The sequence below is a fragment of the Ailuropoda melanoleuca genome, chromosome 4 (assembly GCF_002007445.2).
Source record: "Ailuropoda melanoleuca isolate Jingjing chromosome 4, ASM200744v2, whole genome shotgun sequence".
In the NCBI taxonomy this organism is placed as follows: Eukaryota; Metazoa; Chordata; class Mammalia; order Carnivora; family Ursidae; genus Ailuropoda; species Ailuropoda melanoleuca.
Window position 1 is genome coordinate 18,822,552 of NC_048221.1, and position 26,627 is coordinate 18,849,178.

At 58.2% G+C, this 26,627-nt stretch overlaps 1 protein-coding gene across 1 annotated transcript in view; it reads right to left on the reverse strand.

Annotated features, from left to right (window-relative positions):
• CACNA2D2 (calcium voltage-gated channel auxiliary subunit alpha2delta 2) overlaps positions 1-26,627 on the reverse strand; it is a 121,011-nt gene that overhangs the window by 47,194 nt on the left and 47,190 nt on the right. Inside the window, exon 3 of the mRNA XM_034658376.1 lies at positions 20,153-20,269. Coding sequence (XP_034514267.1) covers positions 20,153-20,269 — 117 coding nt within the window. The remainder of the gene's footprint in view (positions 1-20,152; positions 20,270-26,627) is intronic.

The window sequence follows — 26,627 nt, forward strand, 5'->3', positions numbered from 1 at the left end:
TTATTTTAGAGAGAGAGAGAGCATGAGCGGGAGAGGCAGAGAGAGAGAATCTCAAGCAGACTCCATGCTGAGCATGGAGCCAGACATGGGGCTTGAACCCAGGACCCTGAAATCATGACTTGAGCTGAAACCAAGAGTCGGATGTTTAACTGACTGTGTCCCCCAAGCGCCCCCTATGCTCTGCTTTTCTAAGAGGCAGCTAGACCCATGGGAGGGAACACGGGACAGGAGTCTAGTGTTCGGCGGAGTGTCGGCCAGTTTCTTTCCTCCTTTAGTTTCCCCCTTCCTGTACCCGTCTCCACATCCCCTCCCCAAGTCCGGCAGGGTGGGTGGCTCTGTGAGGCTAGACTGACTGGGGGTGGGCAGTGGGGCCCTGCTCGGAGCCACCGCCCCACCAACAGCCGTCTCCCTGGAAAACGAGATGCTTCTTATTGAGATAACGAATCGCTCCATTTAGATCCAAATTAACCTCCCCCAATTACCCCATTTTCTACCACATTTCACCAGATCGAAATCCCCTTCTGCCTGCAAAGTCATGTGCCTCCTCATTCCCAAAGCCACATTTAATGGCCCTAGAGGGGCCAGGGCCAGCAATGGCACCTCCCCCTCACCGTGACCATGATTTTCTTTTCTTTCTTTCTTTTCTTTCTTCCCAGGGGGTGGGGGTGGGAGCAGGGGGAATGGGAAGCTTGATGCAGCTGTCGCTCTGAGGAGTGAGAATTTTTATTTTATTTTTTTAGCTCATTCTTTGAAATAAGGATGCAATATGGGATCAATTTTTGATGACAGTGAAGTAAAAGGGGAAAATAGTAGCAATTTTCTCTTCTGAACATGCCCTATTTAATGGAAGGATGTCACGGTGGTTTTATCCAGAGGAGAGAGAGGGCCTGGTTCCTAGGGACACATGGTCAGAGATGTCTGGCAGGACTCAGCCTGGGGATGGCTGGACACCCCCTCCCCAGCCTCCCAGTGCCCCCCATTAGGATGTTGCCAGGGCCCAGGACTTGGGGAGAGGAGAGACGGAGACTGCAGGGCTCCATGTCACCTTCTGGCGCCTAGCTACTGTGGACTGACATTCCATCTCCCCGACCCAGCCCCAGGGTGGACCCTCCCCACCTTGTGCTCTGCTGGTCTCGGCCTGCATCAGGATTCTAGAGCTGGAACCCCAGGGAATCCAGTGGTAATTAGGGTTATAAAATCCTGCCCAGCTGCTGCTGCTGCCTTTGTGTTAAACCCAGGGAGCTGAGCTCCGGTTGGCCTGGAGCTGGTGAGGGTGAAGAGCAGTGGTGGAGGCTGAGGGGGGTGGGGGGTGGGCTGGGGATATGCCAGGATAAGACAGTGAAGTGCTGAGTCCTAAGCTGGCCAGGACTGGGGGATCAGCTGGGCTCCTCGCCTCAGGGCTCAGGAAGGAGAGATGGAGTGATAAAGGGGGGCAGTGGTGGGGGAGTTTCTCAGGGACGCTGTAGGAGGAATTACATGTGTCCCCAACACCAGTCCTTGTGTTAGAGATAAACCGGAGTCAGACCTGGGCTGAGGGGGTCAGGAGGCCTTCAGATCTGGTCCTGCAGGAATCTTGGGACCCCTGCTGGGTAGGTTAAGATCCTTGGGCTGGATGAATTAGGAGGCCAGGGGTCTGGCTGCCAGGGCCACATCTCTACCAGGAAATCCAGCCATTCACTATGGAGCCCCTTGAAGCCTGGGGCACCCCCAGAGCGGCGGGGTGACACCCTGGCCAGCCTTGGCCCACCCTTCCTGAGGCCTAGTCCCCTCTGGCCATCTGTCTTCCAAGGCCTCCTTCACCTTGCAGTGCAGTGACTGGGGACAGACATGAATTAGAGCCATACCTTGAAGGACTGAGCTGCTCAGCTGCGGGCATCTCATTCGCAGACACGCGCAGTCACCCCAGGCGGCTTGTGATCCACAAACACAGCACACGGTCACAACAAATCCCCACATGCTCCCACGCACCTGCCCAGAGCCCCCGGTTATGAAGACACCCAGCCACGTGCCCTCGCAAGCACGGTCCCTGCCTAGGTGTGGTTGTTACAATGAGCTGACTTTGGCTTCACACAGTGAGAAAAACAATGGCCACTTCGGAGCATTTCCCCATCCACCACCCCTGGGCCCACTGTGCAAGTAATCCCAGACCCCCAAAGTGACCTTCCAGAATCCTCATGAGGAGGCCAAAACAGCACTGGCAAGAACAGGCCCTGCTGCCTCCTCCAGGGCACCCCCTGCCCCCAAATATCTGCAGATCCTAGGCGACGAGTAGAGAGGCGGTGGGCCGGGCTTAGCATCGACAGATGCCGCCCAAAACCGTGCCGCCACCTCCCTCCTCTCCTCGGCTGTGGCCGGGCCTCTGAAATAATTAGCAATTCTGCTCGACAAAACGCTGGCCCGATGGGATAATAAACTCCAACATCTGTCAGAAGAGCGAGCTCCTATGGAATTGCCAAGAGAAACATTTTTCTCCTCATTCAATTCACATTTAAATCGAAAACAACCCCTCCATGTCTGCGCCAGGCCGGCGGCACGGGGCTCCGGGAGCCCGCAAGCTGTTCCTGGGCCTGCAAAGAGGCTCGGACAAGTGGTGATCACTCACTCAAATTAACAAATCATTTTATTTAGAAATGAAGAGAATTTGTAAGGGACGGATGGCTTGAGAGCCACTGAGGAGGAGAGGAAGCCAGCCATCGGCCCAGTGGGTGGTGCACCAGTGGGCAGGCCTATGTCCCCACTCCCCCTCCCACCCCTGGCGGAAAGGCCTCCCTGGGAGCTCGGGTCATGGGGGTCAGCACTCCCCATCTTCACAACTGCCCAGTGTGGTAGCAGGCCAGGAATCACATTGTTACTTTGTAGTGGGAAATTGAGGCTCAGTGAAATGCCTAAGACCGCAGTTGTTCCTGCTGGCCTGAGGACACAGGCCCCCATCTGAGGGAGCCCAGGCGGGGCTGGCTCTGCCCCCAAAAACAGCCTCCTGAGCCTGCAATTCCACATCTGGGCTGCTGGAGGTGCTGTGCCGAGAGGGCTGGGTCTTGGATGAGTCCAGGGCTGGGTCTGGCTACATGCAATTCTTGCTTTATCCAATACAACCACACTCTTCTTCTTCTTTTCTTTTTTTACAACTACACTCTTAAAACAGGAGCCCTACAGACTTGAGTTCCGGGCCTAGGGCCCAGATTTACTGTCTATACAATGAAAGATGTAGACTTGGATTGCCAAGGGCCTTTCCATCTATGAGTGCCTCTGAAGACTGGGTATCAAATACTGATAAATGAAAAAAAAATACTGACGAATGAGCCCCAGTCCTGGGCAGGCCCTTCCTTGGGGTTCTGACAGTGCCCTGTGTGCCTCCATAAGGTCTCCTCTTTAGGGTTCCCCAAATGCCCATATGTCTTCCATCAGACCCCTGCTCAGGTTTCTCCCAGGACCTTAGTGCCCTCATCAAAGACTTCACTGCTCTGTCACATGATTTCCCAGCAGACTGTGCACTCTCTGAGGCAGGCACGATGCTGTTTTTTTCCATCCCAGTGGCCCTCGTGCCCAGCTCTTGGTAACTGTTTGCTGAATAAACAGATGAATGAATGAATGTCTGGCTGTACAGACGCTCAAATGCATAAGACAGGGGTTCGATTAAGTGTCTGACTATCATGCCACAATCTCATACCTCCATGCTTTGGCACAGAACATTCCCTCTGCTTGGAATGCCGTTCTCCTCCCTGCTCTGCCCGCACAATTGTTTCCTGCTTCTTGACGTCCCGCTTGGTTGTACTCTGTGTGAGCTGCTTCCTGTTTAGCCTCTAACAGCTGTGGTTCCCACGAAGGCACCAGGCTGGTTGACAAAGCTGGCCGCCCTGGGCCAGGTTCTCTTGAGGTCACAGTAGGGCCTGATCCCTCTTGTGTCCCCTCTTGGGCCAGAGCTGGGTCTGTGGTGGGGGCTGAGGGCCTGCCTTCCCTCTGAGAGCTTTCCAGTTGAGAATGTCAGGAGCTGTTGAGATAAACTGAGGAACGGCCTTGGAGAGAAGAGGAGGTTGTGGAGGGGCAAGAAGACAGGAGACAGGGCCAGAGGGACGGGGAAGGGAGGACAGATTCCCAGGGAAACAGATTCCCAGAGCTGGGAGCGCTGGGGTGCTGGTAGAGGCTCCGTGGAGGCCTTTATTGCTTCTGCGGGCCAATTTCCTGCACGAGGCTCAGGGCAGTGCTTCTTCTTGAACTATGACTGTGAGCTCAGATGCTCCACTGGGGGCTTCAGGGAGCCCCTGCCAAGGAGAGAGCAGACAGGAATAGGGTGCTCTGAAAACACCATGCCTTTGTCTTGGACCCCCCTCGCTCACAGAGGAGCACTGGGGAGACCACGACACCAGCTGTGGGGCTGTGTCAGACTTAGATGGGCTTCCGGAAGGCTTGGGCCCCAGCCGGAGTCATCCAGTGGTCTTGGCCCTTTTCCTTTCTGCACCTCAATTTGCCGGTCTGTAAACAGAGATATCCTCCTCTAGATGCAGTGGTGCAGTGAATAGACAGAGGGATGAGACAGCTGTGACAAGGGGTTTCCAGGCAGGGGTGTCTACGTGGGACACACAGGTGCATGCATGTGCACAGGCACGGGCCGGGCTGCACACACACACACACACACACACACACACACACACACACGAATTACCTGCAGGTATGTGAGCATGTCTATCTGTAGCCATTCATGTGGGTGCAGGGGCTTGGGTGTGCTGCTGTGGCTGCAGAGTGGGAGATGGGCTGGGAGCACACATGGCTTTCATACATACTCATGTCTGTGGCTGCCGGAAGCATGCCCACATGAGTGCCTGTAAGTGAGATGAGCCATGTTGGGCAGCAGGAACCTTGATGTGGTAGAGTTCTCCCCGCCCTCCCCACCCCCAGCTCTTCAGACTCTTCCAGCACACACCCCACATGTCACACATACACCTGTGCATGCAGGCCCTATCACGGAGAGCCCTGGTCTGCCCCTTAGCCATACCCACGGCCATGCATATCCATCCAGCATCATCCCTGGCACGCGTACGGGGCACATCCTGGCCATACTGACAGCCTCCCGTGAACAAACACATACTCCACTTGTGTTTTGGTCTCAGGTGGGCCCCGTCACCATTGCTGGGAACTCTAAAGGGCAGCTGGGGTTCTCTTCTGCTGACACCAGCAGCTGCTCAGGGTGGCCTGGTGCTGGGCAACCCAGGAAGATCCAGCAGTGCCTGCTGGGCCGACCCTGTGTCTCTCAGTCCCTGCTTGCAGGCAGCGCTCTGGGCAAGGCGGGCGTCTGCAGTCTAGGGGAGGCTCCTGTTTCCTCAGCTGCCGGCCAGGAGCCAGGGCTGGGCTGTGGGAGGGAGACCCCAACGAGGCTCAGGAAGCTGTGTCCCAGGTCTGGGGATGGGGCTTGACCTTGAGCCGCCACCTCCTCACTGCCTTCAGCCCTGCTCAGGCTCTGAGTTTGCATTTGGGGACATGTGTGGGTGGGTGCCGACACCTGCTCCTTGCCTCCCTGATGGGACTGTCTTCTGACACCCCATTATACATCCTCATATTCCCTGTCTACCCTCTGCCTCCCATTTGGACCACAAGGTCCCAGAAAGCAGGACCAGGTCTGCTCCTGTCACTGTGGAGTCCTTAGCAACCAGTTTGACATTCGGTGTGTACTTGGGAAATGAACGGATAGGTGGAAGCTGACATGATGGGGTTCGGGGAGCATTGAGATGTGCTGGAGTGGGAGGAAGAGTCCTCCATCCCTGCCTCTATCAGCTTTGGGGGTCATTGGGCCCCGTGGAAGAGGGAGCCAGGAGGAGAGGGCAGTGCTGTGAGAGGTGGGACCGTAGTTCTGCTCCTATCGGAAGAGGCTGCACCCCTCTGCCTTGTGGGGAAGGCACAGGCTCCTCCCCTACGATCACCGCTACGCTGACATCCCCAGAGCCACAGAGCATCTGCATTGGCAGTGGGCACCACCTGGGGGCTGGGCCGGGCCACCACGCAGGCACGGGCAGGCAGTAGGTGCTCAATATATGCTGTGAAAGGAATATCCCTGCCTGACTCAAGAGGCTGCCAGGGCTTCTGATGCCTGGGGTCTAAACCCCTGTGCTGGGTGCTCAAGGCCTCCCACTGCCATTTCTACCTTCTTGGCCGTGTACTGCCTCTACCTCGAGCCAGCCCCTACCCTTGGCCCCTTCATATCTTTGTGCTGTGGTCCTATCTAGTCCAGCCTGCCCCTCCTCCGGCCAATTCCTCAGCCAAATCCTGGAACGGCCCGCCAGCCTCTGTGCGGAGGCCTCCCTGAATGCTCCCCGGGCCAGTCAGGGCAGGCTTCAGGTCTGCGGAGCACGACACATGCAGTGTGTTGGGAGGGGTGCTAAGGGCAGCCCAGGGGGTGAGTGGTGGGGGAACTCCTGTTCTAGCCTCTCAGCGCTCATGTCCCCAACGCATCCCCTTCTCTGGGGCATCCTGATGCTCCCACAAGGGCCCGCCATGTCCCCTGTCCATGCTGCAGGCTGGACAGGGAGAACAAGGCAAGGGGTAAGGGGCTGGGCCCCATGGAGGCACAGGCTCTGCTGGTGATGTCTCTGCTCTTGCCCTGGGCTCAGGCCTGACTGCAGTCTTGGGTCCTGAGCCTCTGGGGGCTTGGAGGGGGCCTGGCCCTTAAGGATGGGAGAGGTACAACCTGTGGTGGGGGCATCTCAGAATGGGACAAGGGGATGTGCCTGGATGAGTCTCAGTTCGTGGGGGGCTTCCCAGGCTCTGCCTGGAAGCCTCCAGATGAAGGCACTCAGCCTGCAGAGGAAAGGAGGAAGAGACAGGAACGTGTGTGTGTGTGTGTGTGTGTGTGTGTGTGTGTGTGTGTGTGTGTGACTCCATTCCTGTCTCCTGGGCCACGGAAGGGCTTATGCGCCAAAATTCTCTAGAGGTGGAACCAAGGCTTAGGCTTCAGCAAGAGGGATCATGGTCTGACACAGGAAGAACTTCCAGACATTTGGTGGGCTCCAACTCTGCAACGAGAACCTGAGGACATGGTGGCATTTCCCTCCAGAGTCAGGGATAGGCTAACGTGCCACTGCCTGGGGGAAGGGGAGTGGGCCAGCCCCCTCCAGCCCCATAATTACAGAAGCTGTTCTGGTTTCCTGGCATCGAGGACCTGTGTCCCCAGCATTCCTGGGGCCAGGATCTTATGAGGCTGGACCTGATCTTGTGCCCCTGAGCTGAGCTGGGAATTGCACATGTGAAGCATCTGTGACCTAGTTGGTGACCTCGAGGCCCATGACACCAAGTCTGGGCTGGATCACGCCCGATGAGTAACCCTGGGAATGCTTCTCCAACCTGTGATCCACGGACGTGGACGTGACCCTGAGGCCGCTGGAGCAGACCTCACTCTCCCAGGAAGGCAGGGCCCCTTGCACTCAGTGGAAATGGGCAAGTGCTGTGAACTCTTGAGTGATCATACAGGGCATGGTGGGAGTGTGTGCAGGCCCTCAGGGGCCGGCACCATTCCTCAAATCTGGCAGTGGCACCGAGGGCCAGAGCCCTCACAAATGCCTCCCTCGACAGCCAGGAAGCCAGGGAAGGTGACACAGGGCTGGGGGCAGCTGGCAGCCTCCTTTGGGCCAGGCCCTGGCTCCCTTGGGTCCCCTATGGAGACTGGGGAAGGCCTGACCTCCACACCTGGCTCGCCGTCCCCTTCCCCGCCATCTCTCCTTTTAAGAGTAGAATCACAGGGAAGCAAACCTTGGGGGGAGAAAGGAGAGTGTTTTTAATTAAAAGTTTAAGAGAATTCACGTCCTGAGGGAGTGGGAGAGAGGGAAGGCGGGGAGACAGTGGGGGCAGTGGGGGGGTCGAGGGAAAGTAGGCCATGCCAGCTGAGGACTCAAGCCCAATCCTTACAGCCGACTGGGGCCACAGCCGCAGCGGGCTCGGAGCCACGGAGGGCTCTCCGTGCAGAGGAGGCCTCGGCAGCCTCTGGTCTCCCATTCAGGGAATGAGTGGGGGAAGTGGGCGCAGGGGCTCGGCAGCGATGGCTGGATCAGAGCAGCACCAATCTCTGAGCCTCAAACAGCTCAAAGTCCCGTGCTGTTCCTTCTGCCTGGCCCCCACTGCTAGAGGCAGACGTTTCTGGGGCCCCTGCGTGGGGCTGTCATGCTTGGTCAGGGCCGAGGCCTGGGCCCCATGTGACCCTACGGGGAGTCTCCATATCTGCCCTGTCCACAGTCACTGTCCCAAGCAGCCCCCCACCTCACCAGCTACACCAGACCCTGGCTGGGGCGGCGGGGGAGGGGGTGGGATGGTGTGGGGGTTCAGGGCAGCCTAACTGCTGTGGCACCTTGTCCAATGGGTGGCGGCAGAGAAGTGATAATGAGGATCACTGGGATTCCTCTAAACCAGGTCCTGGGGGCACACCTGGCCCAGCCCACCCATGCATGGCCATGCCTGCCAGTGGAGGCATTCAGCATTCCGCTCCTCACCCCCAGCCTGCCTGCCATACACATGCCCACCAGGGGCAACTCTACTCAGTAGCTCATTAGTCTCAGCCCAGCTTGGGCCTGAGCAGTCCCTGCGTGTGAGCAGGTGTGTGTAGGGTGCTCCCAGGGCAGGGCTCAGTCAGCCCTGTACCACCCCTTCTTCCTGACGGAGGGAGGGCGTGGACACCCTCAGCCCACTGACCTCCGTCTGCGCACCAGGCCCCAGGGCCAGGATGTGTGTCAAGGGGGCCTGTGCATGTATCAGCGTGGGGCGGGGGGAGGCCTGTGTGTGAGTGGTGGTGGTGGGGTGGTCAGGGCTGACCTGTAAGGTAGACTCATCCCCAGTAATCTTCCTCAACCCCATCCCTGCCTACCCTTTCCTAGAAAAAGGAAGAGGCAGGGGGTAAAATAAGACAGATGCAATATCTTGCAAAATGAGCCAATTACACGGCAGTCACACAAGGAGATGAGATTAGCAGAACAGTTGATAAAAGGAGGCATAGGTATGCACGTGGGTGGTAGGGAAAGGTCACTGCTATCCCTGGGAAATGTGGGGCCACAGCCCTGTCACTCAGGCCCCAGTACACAGCTCAGTCCCGGGTCACGTGAGAGCCACAAGCGCAGGGAAAAAAGGAGGTGTGTGCGTGCACACGATGACACACATGCCCACGTCCAGACACCGCCATGGGATACCGACACACACGTGCCCCGGGGAAGGAAGAACGGCCACACTCTCCCCTACGTCCCCCACACCCCTCCCCTGCAAGCTCGTATCTTGGCGTCAGAGCTGCCCTTGTGGGTGGGGGGGATCCCATGCACGAACAGCCAAGACGGAGGACAGTGCAGCTGTAGCTGTCACGAGCTGGGCTGTCCCTGCTGTTGGCAGAGCATGGACAGGCCCATTTCCTCTGTTTAAATGCCCATGACTCCTCTGCTGGCCCCTGGGGTCAGGTCCCTCCCACCCCAGGGATGTGGGGGCACTTTGGCCCAGGCTGCTCCTCCCACCCCATGGTGCCTACTCCCTAATTCTTCAGCCCTGGGTACTATGGGTGCACAGGAAGATGCTCTGGGACCCCCAAAGCCCATGTCTAAAAACCAGCCCCCAGCAGGGCCCCGAGGCCCCCAGTGACCAGAGTCAAAAGTCCAAGATGCAAGCTCAGAAGACCTTCGAGCCCCTCAGAACTCCGGGCAGGAATGTGTCCTGATGCTAAACTTGCACAGGGACACGAAGGTGTGAGTGGGTCTGGGGGCGAGGCCACACCTCCTGCCCCCTGAGACCGTGAGCACTGCACGGCACTGTGCACACCAACCTCGCCTGGATTCCCCCTGGGCAGGGGTCAGCAAACACCTGAGGAAGGAAGGTAGGGGGCAAGCAGGAAGGGCTGTGCACATGCTGACAATCCCCGTGGGTTCCCAGGGGTTCAGCCTTCTCACTCCACAGCCTACTTCTGTCCAAGACCCCCTGTCCCCATGAGTGCCACCTTCACCCACGCCCCTACCCCAAACCAGAACTTGGAGGCTTTAACCTGCTCCCCCTCCCATTCTAACCCAGCAACCACACTGGACTCTGCCTGACCCCCACTCCTACCTGCAGGGCCCCTCCATGCTGTTCTCTTTCTCAGAATGCTCTTCCTCACCTTCTGTGAGGCCAAACCCCTCCTTCCCTCCAGCCTCAGCCTCAGGACTACTGCTCTGTGCTTCCATGTAACTGGGACCCTCTCCTGAAAGCACAAAGTGAGGGCTCTTCCCTGTGGCCCAAGTCCCTGCCTTGTAACCGTGATGACCACATAGCACACACGTGTCTAAGAGCTGGCCAAGTCTCAGATCAGGCAAAACGCTTGGCAATCCTGTCAGGTGGACTCTTCTCGATCCCCTGCCCTGACCCTGTCTCTGTGCCTGTCTATCCATCTGTCCATTTGCCTGACTGCTGCTAGATCCGATGACTAGGAACTTGAGGGGAGAGGAGGGGGGTGGGGAGCTAGGCCTGGAGAGGGATTCCGCATAGAGGGTGGGGAAGCCCCAAACTTGGCCTTCAGATGCTTGAAGGCTGTCTCTGCCAGGAAGTTCCCGAGTCATGCCCAGGAGAGACTGCACTGGTCCCTCCTAGTCCTGCTCCCTGCCCGGGACTGCCCTTGCTGGTTTCCCATACCTGCCCAGCCTAGGCCCAGCAGTCCCGTGGGTGAATGGATGGGTCATAGGTGGGGAGCTGTCCGCTTGCCCACCAACCCCAAACACCCAGGGAGGGGCTGAACCCAAGGCACCTGGGCAGCTGGCGGATAGGGCCTCACCCCCTCGGCTCCAGCTGGTGTTGACACAGCAAACATGCTTCGACTCCCATTCGCCGAGGCACAGAGTGGGCAAACACAGGAAGGCTGGAACAAAGGGCCTGACAACCGTGACCAGCCTCTCAAACAAGGGACCCAAGGCCTGTGCCAGGAGGCAGGAAGCGTTAAGCAGATTGGACAGTGTGGTCCACAGAAATGGAAGCTAGGGACAGGCCCTTGACAAGGCATCCAGAGTAGGGAGGGCTGGCACAAAGGATGATGGTCCAGGGTTGGTCCCATGCTGGGCACTGACCAGTCTTGTCCATAGGACCCATCCCATTTGCATCCTTTCTCGAATTAGTGCCACCAAGGCCTGGGCATAAACCCTGATGACAGATCTGTGAGGTCATGCATGTTGTTCCTATTGTACGGGTAGGGAAACTGAAGCCCAGAGAAAGTGAGATTTGCCAAGGGCTCAGTGCGCCACTCGAGGGCAGAGTGGGGGCTGCCGCACAGCAGTGGTCGAGGCCCCTGATTGTCGGCCACCTTCTGCTCTGGGGGGACTCATGGCCAGAGGTTCTTCTGGGGGCAGTGTGAGGTCAGGACTGTGCAGGCTGTGGTCATTAGGCGAGGCTTCCACGAGACTGCAAGGAATGAGGACTGCCCTGGGCACAGCCATGCACGTCTCTGCCTCAAGACCCACCTCACAGCGTCTGTGCACAAGCTCGGCAGAGCTGAGACACCGGGCAAGCTTTGCCGTCACCACCGCCATGCAGACCCCCCAGCGTGAAGACATGCACGTGCCCTCTCTGCCTCTGCTCTGTGCTCTGACTTGGAGCCTCTTCCTCTGCCTGGCCACATCTCCAGCAAGCCCTGCAGCCCCACCCCAGGTCCCCTATGCCTGGTCAGTATCCACAGGCTTACCACCGTGGCTCCACACTTGGTGGCACGGGTCACTTCCCTGTCACCTTCAGCAGACCGCGCTCCACAAGGGAGGGGCCCCGTTGGTCTATTCCCTCATCTCTGTACCTGGTGACCCAGTAACATGCTTGTATACAGCAAGTGCTCAGCGCGGTAAACAGAGGCTGAAAGAAGCAAAGGGCTCCTGAGGTAGCTGGTATCTCATGACACAATGAGCCAGGATCAACTGACCTCCTCCAGGAGAACCTTGCAGGACCCTGCCCAGGGTCACCATAGCACCAGGAGCTGGTCCAGCCCTCTGGTGTGCCTGGAAAGACTACTGAGGGCCCTCAGAGGGCCTTATTGCCCCTGTGCTGGGTCCAAGGCACCAGGCCTTCCCTGCTGGCAGCCCTGTGAGCCGGCTCACTTCCCCCATAGGTACTCAGCCAAAGCGGAGCATGGGTCCCTATGTATTTTAAGTCATAGAAAACGGGGTGACATAAGTAACTGGCCACTCCCTGGGCTGCTGCACCGTGAAGGGGCCATGCTTACAGATCTGCAGCTACCACCCCAGAACTCAGGTGGTGAGCCCTGGCCCCAGCCTCTGTCACTTCTGCATTCCCTCTCCCCTCCAGTGGAAACCATGGCACACAGGCTGCCCCTGCTGGGCTCCCTTCCCAGCCCACCGTGCTCCAGCAACTCAGCCTGACTCACTTCTGCTCACTCTCACTGTCAGGCCAGGGCTCGATGCCTTCCTTCTTCCCTTTCTCTCCCTCTGCAGATTCCACCAGCTCAAGCGCCACCACCTCCAGGCTGTCTCCTTAGACTTGCTCTTCCCATGTCAGCTGTTCCATACACTAGGACTTCGTACCTTTCTGTCTCCTGCAAGTCTGGGGTCCGAGAGGATGGGTACTGGCTGGGCCACGGGCTTGCCCTGCCTTAGATGCACTCTCCCTCCCCCAGTCCTCGTACCTGAGGATTTCAGAACAAAGGGCCAGAAGCTATTAAAACTCAATTAAATTTCTCACTTCTCTGATCCTGAATTAGACTGGTTTGTCCCCGTGGCACGTACAGGCCCTTTTCCTCCACATCCCAGCATCTGCCCCACGTGGCCCGCTAGGACCCCCAAGGAGGTGGGCAAAAGCAGGAGAGGATCCCTCCTCAGGGCAGGCTTCTCTGGGGAGTGGAATCCAGTGCGTCTGCGTCTGGCAGACCCCCCCACCTCCATGGCCTAGATTCCCCCTCCCGTGGTGGTCAGGGTGCAGAGGTATTAAGAAGGGAACTTAGGGCAATGGCTCCCAGCCTGCATTCACAGGCTTCTTCACCCCACTACCCTCTATAGCTGTCCAGTGTCCTCCAACCGAGGTCTTGGCCTGAGGCCCTTGTTCATGCTCTGCCTTCTGACAGAGCTTCAACATTTCCTTTCCTGACCTGGGACTTCCTCCGTGCTCCAGCCAGCATGCCTCTGCTTCCTCCGGGAGGGGCTGGCACACAGGCTCAGGAGCCAGGGTGCGCGGGGTGGGGGGTACCGTGACCCTGTTTCAGCCAGGCAGTAGCCGGGGCTCGTGTTGTCTCTGCGCCTCTGTTTGCTCATCTGTAAAATGGTCATTCTGCTCAACAGCACGTGGGGACTGGCTGCACACCTAGGGCCCGGCTGGGGGCAAGTCTGCCAAACGCCTGAGTGAGCACGTGAGCCACAGGGAGGCTGAACAGCACTCTAGGGATGCACTTGGCATCATGAGCAGGGCCACTGAGTGGGCGAGGCTGACATCCCTCTTGGAGGGATATCTGGGCCTGGGGTGCCTCAGCTCAAGTGTTCCCATAGGAGGTGGTCCATGCTGGTCAGGGCAAACAGGATGCTGACCTTCCTGGCCTGACGCATGGCCCTTTAGTTTCCTCCGACCAGCAGCCACTAGGGAGAGCTCAGCAGCAGGGCGGTGGGTGTAAGGCTGACCCCCCAGACTCTGTGGATTTCAGGGGTGTTGCACCCCAGGCCCCTAGGCCCTCTGGCTAGCAGATGCTGGGGAATGACCACAGATCTTCTGACCCTTCTCGAGGCCCCTGTACCTTGGAGGAGGAGCCAGGAGAAGGGCCTGCTCTACAGGGGCAAACCAAGGGACACAGCTCAGCCTTTCCTGAGGCCTGACAGGCCGAGCCAGGCCCTCATCTGACCACCACCAGCTAGGGCAGGTAGGAGAAGAGGAGGAATGATGTTTTGCCCAGGATCCTGTGGCCACACCCTAACTGCACTGTCTCCCTCTTCATTCCCAGGGAGGCCAGCTGAGCCTGGGGGCCTTCGAGGGGCCTCTGGGTTCTTGGCCAGCTGGTGGGGATGCAGACAGGGGAGGCCGTCCCCACGTACACTTCCACCAGTTGCGAGAAGCGTGTCTTTGCCCAAGGCTCATGCTGACTCCCAGGACCCGTGGGTGTGAGGGGTGCACGGCAGCTCATCTTCCCTCCCGCCGAGCCCTGTTCTTGCGTGGTCACTCTCTGCCACCCTACGCTGCCTCGTCCCTCCTGAGTGCTCACCGCCGCCCGGGTCCCTGCGCTTGTTTCCTTGCTGGCCGGCTCTCTCGCTGCCTCCCTGTGGGAGGTGGGGGTCCCCAAGGGTTTCCACACAAGGAGCCCATTCACTCATTCAGCGCTCCCCCCATCCCTGGGGGCCCCAGGTGGCTCCTTTGGGTGGCACTGGCCCCTTGCCAGGAAGGAGCAGCGCTGTTTGGGTGAGGGGAGAATAATCAGCTGTAAACGTCGCAATCAGGGAGAACAGGCTGCTCGGGGCCCCTGGCACCCACGCGTGCGCCTAATTGGCTCCACGTGTCTGCGGCTCCTTTCAAGAGCAGGAAAGTGGAAGGGTCAAGATCTTTTAATGTTCGTAATGAAGGGGAGGCAGAAGCCACTGCCAGCCCCACACAAACACCTTTTAATTGTGCCGAGCAGGGTGGGTGGAGAAAGCCCACGCTACAGAATCCCCTGCCCTGCCCGTCCATGACAGTGCCTTTTAGAGCTCCCCCAGTCTGCAGTCGAATCCCAGCAGCTGACCTCCAGCCAGAAAGCAGAGCCATGGTCCTTGCACCTGTTCTGCGGATGTTCTGAGGCTCCGGCTCCGGGCCAGGACTCCTCCTTTCAGGGCTGATCTGCTCATCCAACCCCCCAAGCGATCGGTGCATGAATGGACCGAATGGACCTAGGTCTGAACCGGCCTCCAGCTGTCTCAGCACCAAATCCCGCCCCTGCCCCTAATCCTTGCCGCTTCCTCCAGGCAGCCCCAAGCTCACTTTTACCCTCTTAAACTGAAGGGATCTTCCTCCTGCTGAGGCTGCCCCGTTCCATCTGCACCTCTCTGAGGTCCCCATGTCCCCTGCTTCTGGGGCTTCTATTCACCATGGCCTCATCTCTCTGTCCCATTAGACCAGCGGTTTTCACTTGGCGGTGGGGGTGGGGCTTTGCCCCCAGGGGGCATTTGGCAAGCTTTGGAGACATTTTTGGTTGCTAGGGCTGGGGGAGTGGTGTACTCCTGGCATCTAGTGGGTAGAGGGTTAGGGTGCTGCTCAGTGCCTTACAGCACACACAGCAGCCCCCACAACGAAGAACTACCCTGCTCAAAATGCCAGCAGTGCCGACACTGCAAAACCCTGCCTTCCATGAAGCCTCGGAGAGAAAGCAGCAAATAAGCGGCAGCTAGGTGCACTGCGCTCCCTCCTGACGGGGTGGTCCGCTCCACAGCTCAGGGGGGCTCCTCGGCCCCCTCCCTGGCTCATTCCTCCTGTGCCTCTGGGCACCCAGCCCCGAGCCCAGTTCCTGAACAGACCTGGCCACACTGCCAACAATGCATCAGTTTAATTGGGTTAAGTGGCCATTAGCAGTGAAAGCAGGGCGGCTGTGTGCAGAAGGGTTTTTAATTTTACTCTTTAAATGATGCTCGCTCTCCAGAGAGGCAACGGAGGGTGGGAACACTGCCCACTGGAGCCCCCAGATCCAGGGCTGCAGCTGCACTGCCCCCCTGTCCCATCCTTCTGGGCCTCACAGGGCTGGGCTGGGAGGGGCGCTCAGTGTCTGTCTCCACTGCCCCAGGAAGAACCTGTGGGGGCAGGGACTTGCCCAAGGTCACTAGGTCATCTCAGAGCAAGACCCTGTCAGAGGAGGCCAGAACCCCATCCCTTCTTCCTCAGCCCTGCCCCACCCTGCAGACAGTCAACACCATGTGGCCACTGCCAGTGATGGCACAGAGGAGGGTGGCATTGGGGGGCAGTGTGTGGGGTCTGAAGCCCAACTGCCCAGATCTAAAGCCTGAGTTTGGTGTGAAACGTGAGGCCAGTGGCTTAACCTCTCTGGGGCTCAATTTCCTCAAATGTAAAATGGGGATAAGATACCTTTGGCTTGTAGAGAGGATTTGGAGAGATCTGGAGTGTTCTGGCTCATCTTAGGCTGGGCACTTGGCAGGCCCCAAGAAAGAGGCCAATAACCACGGGAGGGAATTATTTTTGCCCATTTTAGGGGAAACATTCTGACCTCTGAATCTACGTAGAATCATCCGGGGTGCACTGAAAACACTGAAGCCCAGGCCCACCCTGGGGAATCTGAGGTATTTGGTTTGGGTTGGGGCCTGGGCATCACGATGTAAAAGCTTCTCAAGTGACTCCAATCATCAAGCCGGTTTAAAAACACTGCAAGAAGAAGACAAAGGTACAACAGCACAGCGTCTGGAAAGGTCTTGGCCCTGGGGAAAATGGCAGGTACCTGAGGCGGAGCGTGGGGACCAGGGCGTGGTAGGAAGGGCAGAGCTTAAGGGCCAAGGTGTCTAGGTCCTGGGTCCCCAACCAGGCCTCTCCATGGCCTCTGGCTTGTTTGGAGATGGAGGCAAGGCAGGCTTCTAGCCACATTCACGTCCCTCAGTGCTCTGGCCTTGGGCTTCCCGTTCTCTGGGAACCAAGACAACTAAGCCACAATGCCCATGGCCTCACCCCTGAGAGGAGGCTGGAACCCCCTGCCTTGGTGTCACTCCTCACCTTATCAAGGCTGTGTCTCCTCCTGCAGCTTCTCCTTGAAGCCACAGAGCAGAGGCACCAGGGATGGTGTTGAGGGTGGCACAAACTCTGGGGACACTGGTTTTTCTTTGTGGCCTTTATAAAAAAAAGGCTCCTGGAGCTGTGAGACCAGAAGTACTGGGCAGGGATGGCCTCATGTCCCTATTTTACAGAGGGGGATACTAAGGCCTGGGATGGGACTAGACCGAGCGCTCAATGATGGCAGGCACAGGGCCTGTCCTTCCCTGTCCCCCAGCACCACTGGCACGCAGGAGGCCACTAGCGAATGGGGATGACTCGTGGAGGAAGAAATACAACCAGGGCGAAATGACCTTTCTGAGAGAAGGGCTGTGTCAAGGCCCCAGCAGGGAGCACAGCAGAGTCCTGATTTGGGTCCCTCGCTGCCTCCACTGTGCTGTAAGAACATAGGCACCTCCCCTCCCCGCCTTCTGGGACTCAGGACCCTTAGAAAGTGGGCCCTGGCTCAGAGGACCCCTCTCCCTGGGGAGTATAAGCCACAAGACAGCTCCTCTCCGTGTGTCCAAAGCTGAGGCCCCAGCAGGTTTCCTGGACTTGGAAATGCTAGTTGCCTGTGTTGCAAGGCCCCTGACCTGGCCTGCTCCTGTCTGACTCTGGGCCCCATAAATCACCTTGTGCAGCTCGCAGAAACTCGTAACAAACATCTGATTGTCCCTGATTAGATGAGACTGTGAACTTCCGTCCTGCGTTGCTCAGATCTCTCTTTGCAAGCCCCAAATTAAAATTCCAGACCAGAGTGAGAGGATTTAAATTGGATTACTGGATGGGGTCCAGGGAGAGAGGAACAATGGAGTGGGGGGTGAGGGGTCCAGCCCCCCACATCTCTGCCTCCATATGCACTTAGGCTGCAAACAAATGTGGGAAAGGAGAGAAGGGCCAGAACTTGATTAAAAGCAAATATAAAACATAATTAAGACCAAGGCAGGGGAAGGATGGTTGTCCTCTGCTTCCTCTGGGGATATGGACAGAAGCATCTTGTGGGCCGAGAGCCAGGGGCGCTGCATCAGGGGGAGCTCATGGGCCAGCAGGGCGCTGGGAAGGTACAGGCTGTGGGCTCCATGCATACCTCAGGCATCGTGTGGGGAGTCAAGGGCCTGGCTTCACATCAGAGTGACCTGGGTTTGCATCCTGGCCTGACGCATGGCATGTCCGAGTCTCAGTGTCCCTCCCCTCTGTGAAGCGGGCCTCCCTCACAGGGCTGCTGTGAGACTGGCCTGTAACAGACACGCGCATGGCGAGCGCCCTAGCCCGTCATTCTTCTGTTGAAAGTAATTTGTATTTGGCGCCAACGGTGGACCCGGCCATGGGCTAGGCTGCAGATGCGGGGGGAAGGAGAGAGCCATCTGCCCTGCCTCATGGTGGGGGGGAACAGCAAGTGGGGTGCAGGTAGAGGGTTGGGATCAGAGCCCAGGCCTTGGGCTCTCCCCTCCCTGCCAAGCTGTCAAGGTTGGTTGTTTGTCTAGGAGTGGGGAGAGGAGCTTGGGGAGGGACCCCAGCGCTGCAGTGCCCAGAGGGGCTGGGCAGGGGGCTGGACCCTGGGTTCTACATGTGGAGGGGAGGTCAGGCATCTGTCATTGCCACACGCAGCCCCCCTCACTGAGGTGACTGGTCCTAAAGCTGGGACAGGCAGCAGGCCTGAAGGCCCAAAGGATGCCTCCTCCCAAATTTATCAGAAGGTTTCAACTCAAGTTCAGGGCTGATGGCCTGCACTTTGTTAACTGGAGCAAAGCATGGAAGTAGTGGGCGAAGAAAGATCTGGAATGACTGAGACAGAGAGAGACAAAGAGGGGAGAGAAAGGAGGGGAGAGCATCCAGGTCAGGCCCTGTCCTAGGGAAAGCAAGGAGGCGACATGACGTGCTGGGTGGATGCGGCAGCAGAATGTTCCTCACAGTCAGGGGAGACAATCTTGGACCCCCCCAGGGACCGCTGCCCAGCTAAAGGCTGGGCTTTGCCTCCTGATGGCAGTTCCTTTCTCCAACTGTCTCCCCACCTGTGACCAGGAGCTCCTGAAGCTCAGGCCGGGCTGGGCTGAGCCCAGCTCTGGGTCATCTGGATCACACTGGGCGGGAAGCCCTCAGGGTCCACCTCCTCTGGGCCTCTGGTCCCAGGATGCCAGCCTCTCGCTATTCTATGATTCCAGGTCACACAGGGTGGGCAGGGGACCCCAGGAGGAGAGTAGGGCCCAGCTCCTGGGGAAGGGGGCCCTAGTTCTCTCCTGGGGCCTGGAAGTGGTGGGTGTTTGGGCTAGGTGACTGCCCTGAACTGATCCGGCCAGGCCCCTGGCCTGAGCCTGGGTACGGCTTGTGTGGACTTCCTCATCCTTTTTTGTAACTGGTTTTACTGAGACACAATTCACATACTACAGAATTTACACACATAAAGTGCATAACTCAGTGTTGGTTTTTTTTTTTTTTAGCACATTTAGAGTTGTGCAACCATCACCACAATCTAATTTTAGAATATTTTCATCACCCCCAAAAGGAACCCTGTACCCATTAGCAGACACTCCTTATCCCCCTCCCTTCCCCCCTCCCTTCCAGCCCCAGGCAACCACTAATGTACTTTCCGTTTCTATGGATTTGCCTATTCTGGACATTTCACAGAAATGGGATCACACAATAGGTGGTCTTTTGTGGCAGCTTCTTCCACTCAGTAGCATGTTTCCAGTTCATCCATGTCATGTGTGTCACTACTTCTTTCCTTTTGACTGGACTCCTCTTTTTGGCACAGGCTGGGGCTGGGGCAGCGGCGGCTGTGCCTCTGATCCGGGGGCAGCTTGGGCACTCTCCCTCACTAACTGCACAACCCCCCGAGGGCACCTTGCCGCTCCAGAAGGCCCTCCGCACCTGCACTCCCCGGGGTGGGTGGAGGCCGAGGGGTCTGCCGGCTTCGTACAACTGGTCAGGGCAGCCCAGCAGGGTCTGCCAACTCACAGAACGGCAGCACCGTGGAGCTGACGGGCACAACCTCTCCAAGATTAGAGGGGGAGACTGGACTCAGAGGGAGGCAGAGAAACATTCAAGGTCGTGGGCAGAGCAGGGGCTTCGACCCCTAGCATCACATGGCTCCAGTATTGTCCGTGGGGCATTCAGGGCCACGCCACACTCCCTCCCCACCAGAGCTGCAGCCCACCCTCCCAGCCTTCAGCAGGTGCTCCCCCAGGGCACACTCACAGAGCAGGGGAATCGGAGGACTCCAAGACCGCCTGGGCCCCAACCTTCATGCCCACGTAAGGTCCCCAAGACCCCAGATCGCCCTCATGGAGCCACCTCCTGATAAAACCATCCGCTCCTGCCCGAGCTGCCCACATCCAGGTGGGCACTGCCCTGCCAGTGACGGCCCAGCCGGAATTCAGAGGGCCAGGAGGGCCGTGTGTTCACGCCGGGCCGGGACGCTGCCCAGGTGGTGCAGGGCCCCTCCGCCTGGCCCACCCTCAACCCGCACAACTGCACCTACCTTTAGGGCCTGCACCTTCCTGTCCAGCAGGCTCTCGATGTCTCCTGCCACCTTTTCCACCAACTTCTGAGGCTCGTTCTCCTGCACCTCAAACAGATTCCGGTTATCCTTGTAGATCTAGAAGGAAGCAGGGGGAGCCAGGGGTAAGGCTGGGGCGGTCCCATATTCCCATGCCACAGCCCCCCACCTATCCTCTGTCCGGTAGGGTCCAGACCTTGGCCCCGCCCCAACTCTGGCTCTGGCCCTGGCCACTAAGAGAGCATGGATGTCTGCAGGATGGGCCCAGTGCCCTCCTGAACTTGAAGGAAGGCTCCTGTCATAGATCCCACAGCTTGCCCTGGCTGTGATTGGTGGGACGGGGTTGTCACTGCCTTCTCTGGACTCGGGATTCCTCCTCCAGGAGCCATGAACAACACCCCCTGACGAGCTCGGAGTGGCTGAGAGCAGCAGAGGCGGAAGGGTGGGCTGGAGAGGAGGCAGGGTGCGTGTGGGGGGAGATGGAACCAATAAGCACACATTGCATACCACACTGACACGAAGACACTGTCACACTCACGACACACACCTACACACCCACGCATGCATCAGAAACACCTAGCCACCACTCCCCAAGGACTCAGGCATCCAGACCCCTTTTTGCTGGTGCTGCCCCAGAGCACTTACAGGAACTGTGGTGGGAACTCTGGGCGCCCCTAGGGGCTCCTCTGTCATTCAAAGCACAGAATATGGGGGCAGGGACCAGGGAAAAAGGCATGTGGGGAAGACATTCTGCCCCTCTCTCCTCCTTGGGGACTGGGTCTGTGCACACGCGCACGGGGGGGTGTAAAGCTGACAATCTGCGTCTGCATGTGTGAGTGTGTGTTATGGCTCAACACACACCCATCTGCATTCATGTGCCTGCGTGCTGGGGGTGGGGTGGGGTTAGGGCCTCTAGATGAAGCCCAGGGCTTCTATGTGAGTCACAGAAGCGAATTCAGCGGGCTTCTTTGTTCCAGGCTAGGGTCTTGGGTGTGTGCACATGCATGAGTGTGTACATCGTACACCCCTGCCTGAGTCTGTCCAGATGACCCCAGGAGGCCTGTTCCCCAAGCTGGCTCCTTCACTGAGGTCACATCCCACCACCAAACTGCCACCACCGGGCCATGCCATCAGGCTGTGCAGAAACAGAGGGATGCAGAGAGACAGAGAGAAGAGGTGATGAGGAGGAAATAAGGAGGTGGGAGAGGCAGCTGATGAGAGACAGACAGGCAGGCGAGATAAGGTCCGGAGAGTGACAGCCAGACGTGGGGGAGATAAGGCCTCCAGTAGCTGATGGGGGAGGAGGTGGGGGACCAGGTGCGCCCGAGCCCTGGCCCTGCCCCCCAGGCAGCGCCCAGCAGTCCAAGAGTTAAAGTACACACAAAGCCAGCTCAGGCAGTCTCCTCCTCCTGCCGCCCCCCATCCCTCCCAGCTTCTCTTTTCTTTTTGTCCTTCTCTTAGAACAAAATAATTTGTGGTGAATTTGCTCCTTCCCACAGAGCAGTGGCGATTAGAGGGCGAGGAGGGAGGCCTGGACACAGGGCAGGGAGGGTGGGGGCCCCAAGTGGGCACCAGGGCCAGGCTGCTCCCTGGGTCATGCCTCAAGGCAGAGGCCCCCAGAGGGGAGGTGGTGATGGAAACAGAGGTCAAGGAGGGGCCTGAGCCTGGAGGGGGGGTTACTGGGAAATGTGGGGAGCCTGGAGCCCAGTGCCCTCTGTTGGGGGAAACTGAGGCTCAGAAACAAGAAAGGACAGGTCAAGGCCACATGACTCCAAGTGGCAAAGCCAGGCCCTCCACCCTCCCAGAACTCTTCTTCCCAGGTTTCAGGACTTTAAAGATTTATTTATTTATTTATTTATTTATTTATTTATTTATTTATTTATAGAGCATGAGTGGGAGGGGCAGAGGGAGAGAGAATCTCTGAGTGCAGAGCCCTACATGGGACTTGATCTCAGGACCCTGAGATCAGGGCCTGAGATCACAATTGGAGCTGAAACCAAGAGTCGATCGCTTAAACGACTGCGCCCCCCAGGTTTCAGGACTTTATTTATTTATAAAGATTTTATTTATTTATTTGACAGAGAGAGAGGGAGCACAAGCAGGGGGAGTGCCAGAGGGAGAGGGTGAAGCCGACTCCCTGCTGAGCAAGGAGCCGGATGCGGGCTTGATCCAGGGACCCTCGGATCATGACCTGAGCTGAAGACAGACTTTAAAAATACACCGTTTCCCAAGCATGGGCCGCTGCCCTGGGTGTGTTGAGGCCCCAACTCAGCCACACTGGCCGAAGCCTTGGCCAAGTGCACCCTTGGCTCACTTTCACCAGCAGGGGGCGCAGCTGCCTGGCTTCTCAGAGCAGGGAACTAAGTTCCCACACCTGACACCCCTGTCAAGGTCATTCCCAGGTGTCCCAAACAGGGCTGTTCATAGCAGTGACAGCCCCGGGTTAGAGCAGCCTCCTGACAGCTCTCCTCCGGGAGCCCGGGAGTTCCTCCCCACTGGGTCCAGGGTGCCCCTTGCAAACTGGCATGGTGACTGGGCCAGGGCTCAGGGGCCACAGAGGGAGTGGGTCTCCAGGTGTCAGGGTCATACCCCAGGGCTCTGAAAGGTGGCGTAAGGGCTTGAAAGCAGGCACCCTGCCAAGAGTCATCTCATCTCTGAACCTCAGTGTCTAATTTATTTTTTTTAAAAAGATTTTATTTATTTATTTGACAGAGATAGAGACAGCCAGCGAGAGAGGGAACACAAGCAGGGGGAGTGGGAGAGGAAGAAGCAGGCTCACAGCGGAAGAGCCTGATGTGGGGCTCGATCCCACAACGCTAGGATCACACCCGGAGCCGAAGGCAGACGCTTAACCGCTGTGCCACCCAGGCGCCCCCAGTGTCTGATTTATTAAGTGAGAGAATGGCAATCCCCACTTTGCAGGCTGTTGGAGGACGGCAAAGAGCCTATGCTATTGTCACTATTGCTATTAGAAAGGCAGGGAATGGTGGAAGGGAAGATCACCAGAATTCTGCAGAAGGAATCACAGTCCCTCCCTGCCTCCACTCTCCCTGCTGGATCTGCACACTAAGGATCATATGCCATTGGCTCCCACTCCTGGGCAGACAGCTTTGGTCTCCTGGGGTTGGCCCACCTCCAGCCCCACCCTCCTCCCAGGCCTCCCTGGGCAGCCCCTCTCCAGCCACCGTGTGCTTGTCTCCAACACCTCAGCCTGAGCCCTAGACACAAGGATGTCACTGATAATGGTAAAGCCAAGGCCAGCTCTCTTCCACCTCTCCCCAAGTACGGGGCCTGTGTGTAATGGACCCTTGGCAAATGCATACGCCCGATTCCATGTTCAAGAGCAGAGCTCTGGGACCAGCTAGACCTAAGTCTGACTCTTGTATTCCTGTTTGCAGCTGTGCTACCCCTTGGAGCCTGGAACTCTATCTGCCACAGTTTCTTCCTGTCCCAAGGACCCTCTATGATCCCCCTCCCCTCGGCCCTGGTACCAGCATTTGAGGCCTCTCCAGCCCACTGACCTGGCATGCCCCTGTAGGCTTCTGGGTCCCCAGCCCATCCTGATGCCCACGACCACACTTTGGCTCATGTTGTCCCTGCTTCCCTTCCACCCTTCCCTGCCTTTCTAAAGCCTTCCTAGAGCAAGGGTGGTAAAATGGGCTAGACGGCTTCTCTGGGGAGTTGAAGGCTAAATCCTAGAACTGCAGGGGCTGGTCAAGCTACCAGCGAAGCCTGTCCCCCAATCCCAAAAGAGCTCCTGAGACAAAATAGTCCTCGTTCCTTTTATCCCAAGTGCCTCAGCCCTCTCAACGTTCCCCTGGACCTGTTCCAATTGCCCCTGTCCCCTGGGGTGGGCCCTGAGCGGAGCCCTGTGTCCCAGGGAGATCTGAGGGATAGAGTTCAGAAGATGGTCCCACCCTGGGAGATAGGTCGTCTCTCCACTGATGCTGTCTGAGGAGGTACTTTCTACCTACAGGCCCAGCAGGAAGCCTGGGAGAGCCCAGGGCAGAGAGCATGCCCAGGGCTGGCTCTCCTAAAGCCCCGGCCTCTAGTCCTGGTCCCTGGGGTCAGCTCAGATGCGGGGGTGCAGCGGGTACAGGGCCTCAGCCACCATAGCAGGACTGCACGCCCGCTGGTGTCCTTGGCCCAGTGAGCTCATTGGAAAAAACCAACAACTCCCACAGTAGCGCAGCCCCCGAGGCCCCCACCTCCTCAGAGGCAGCTGGTCTACAGGTTGCAGAGGTCTCACACCAGCCGTGATGGGGGAGGGGGAGGCAGGGGCTCCGTCCCACAGAGACGGTGAATAGGAGTCGGACAGGGTGGCAGACTAGCAGACAAGCTGGCTAGAGCCAAGTTAGCATGTAGGGGTGGGGTGGTGGGAACAGGGAGAAGGGGGGTGGCTGAGACCCCAAGGGAGAGTAATTCAGGAGGCAGCCTGCAGACCCTTGTTCCCAGGAGCCCCTGCCTCCCCTCCCTTGTACCAGATACCTATGGCCTCCTCCCCTGGAGGGCACATCCCCCCCATCAGTTATGGAGACCTGTCCCTCCATCTCTCCCCTCGTATCCTCCCCTCCCTCCCTGCGCCTCCTCCCCACTGCCCCCTCCCCGGCCCCAACCCCAACCTTCTCTCAGCTCTAGTGATTCTTTAGTTAAGCAATATTTCGGGCCAGCTTTTTGGCCTAGGGATTTCCAGGGCTTGCGGAGGGCCCAGAACTTCTGCCCGGCCCCCTGCGTCTCTGGGTGGCTCCACATGAAGAGGAGGAACCAGGGGACACGCGGAAGAACGCGACCTTGGACAGGAAGCACAGGGGTACACACAGGGCAGATGGAGCCAGCCTCATCTCCACAGCTCCCAGGAGTCCTGACTAGGAGTGGGGTTGAGTTCTGAGGTGCCTGGGAACAGAGACAGCCACCACAGGAGACAACGGGCCCCAGGACCAGTGACCTGGACGGCCCCCCATTCAGACTGGAGAGGCACATTGCCAAGTCCCAGGAAGCTGGCAGCAGTAGGGCCTAGCCCTGAGCCAGCACCCAACCTGCCCAGGGAGAGAAGGAAGGTGTGGGGAAAGGAGAGGAGGGAAAGGCGAGGAGGGGAAGCAGAGGAGGGCAAAGTCAGGAGGAAGGAGGATGGAGGCCCCAGGAACAACCCCGTCCCCCGAGTGTTGGCTCTGGCCACCCTGGGGCAGATGTCTTCACACGTGACCCCACTGATCCTGGACAACCCGAAGAGGGGCTTTTCTGATCATGTCCATTTAGTGGACAGGCCAGAGAGCTTAAGGTATACAGCAGAGCTCAGATTCAAACCGGATCTGTTTGACCTAAAGCCCTTGCTTCAGGTCATACTCTGTGCAGGCTGGTTGCCTGCCCTTATTCCCATATTTGAAGGTGAAGGGAGCACGAGGGATCAGAGGGGGTCTGGTGGGTGGGCCAGGGTCACACAGAAGGCCTGAGGCCTCTGGGAGGCAAGAGAGCCATTGTGGAAGGGAGGAGGGGCGGACCGGAGGAATCAGCCTGACCATCTAACCAAGCGCCCAACCCTAGGAGTAAACACAGACGCGTGTGAGGCTCCCTTCTGCAGCGAAGGTGAACGGGCCCTAATCTCTGGAAAATTAAATCAGAAAGAAAATGGAACAAGAAAGATTTGACACAGGCTGGGCCCCACAGCTGGCTGTCTCCGCAAAGGCTCGGGCCGAGCCGGATGTTCAGCTACCCGGGTGCCCTAGCACCCCGGCCCCCTCCCACCACCCAGGTTACTGGGCAGGGCACAGGCAGGACTGTGGAAGTGGAGCCCCATACTACGACCCCCAGGGGATCAGCTCTTCTCCGACAACCCCCCTCTAAGCCAGTCACGTCTTGGTGTCCAGTCCCTGGTCTTGAAAGGAGCTGCTAGTGGGGGTCCTAACTTCATGCCCAACAGACCCCTGGAGGGAGAGCAGCAAGTGGACCAGAGATGGTGGGCTGGGCCCCCCGAGGCTGGCCCACAGGGCAAGTGCTGGAAAGGCCACAGGGGCTGCGACTAGAGATAGGGGTCAGGTTCTGGAATGGGGTACACCTGTGCCAGGGATCAGGCGAGGCTTGGGTAGGATGACAGGGGGCTCACAGTGGCTTAGGGACCCTGAGCTGGGACAAGAGGTAGGGGAGACTGGTAGTGATTCAATCAGGGACCCCAGCCAGTCAGGGCAAAGCTGGGCTCGGGGCCTCTGCCCTTACTCCTGCCAGGCTGCCCTTACTCGTTCCCCTGCCTTTGTGGGGAAAATTGAGGGTACTGACATAGCTGCTAATTACCCTTGAAGACCATAGGATCGCGGGAGTGGCCGGGTGCCCCGTGGTCCCCTCCCACTGAGAGCACACAGCATAGATCCAGGACAGGCTGCGGCTCCTGGACTTTCCTGAGCTCCACAGCCCAGCCCCTAATGGGACGAGGGGGACTGCCCCACAGTGGGTGCAGAAAAACCCT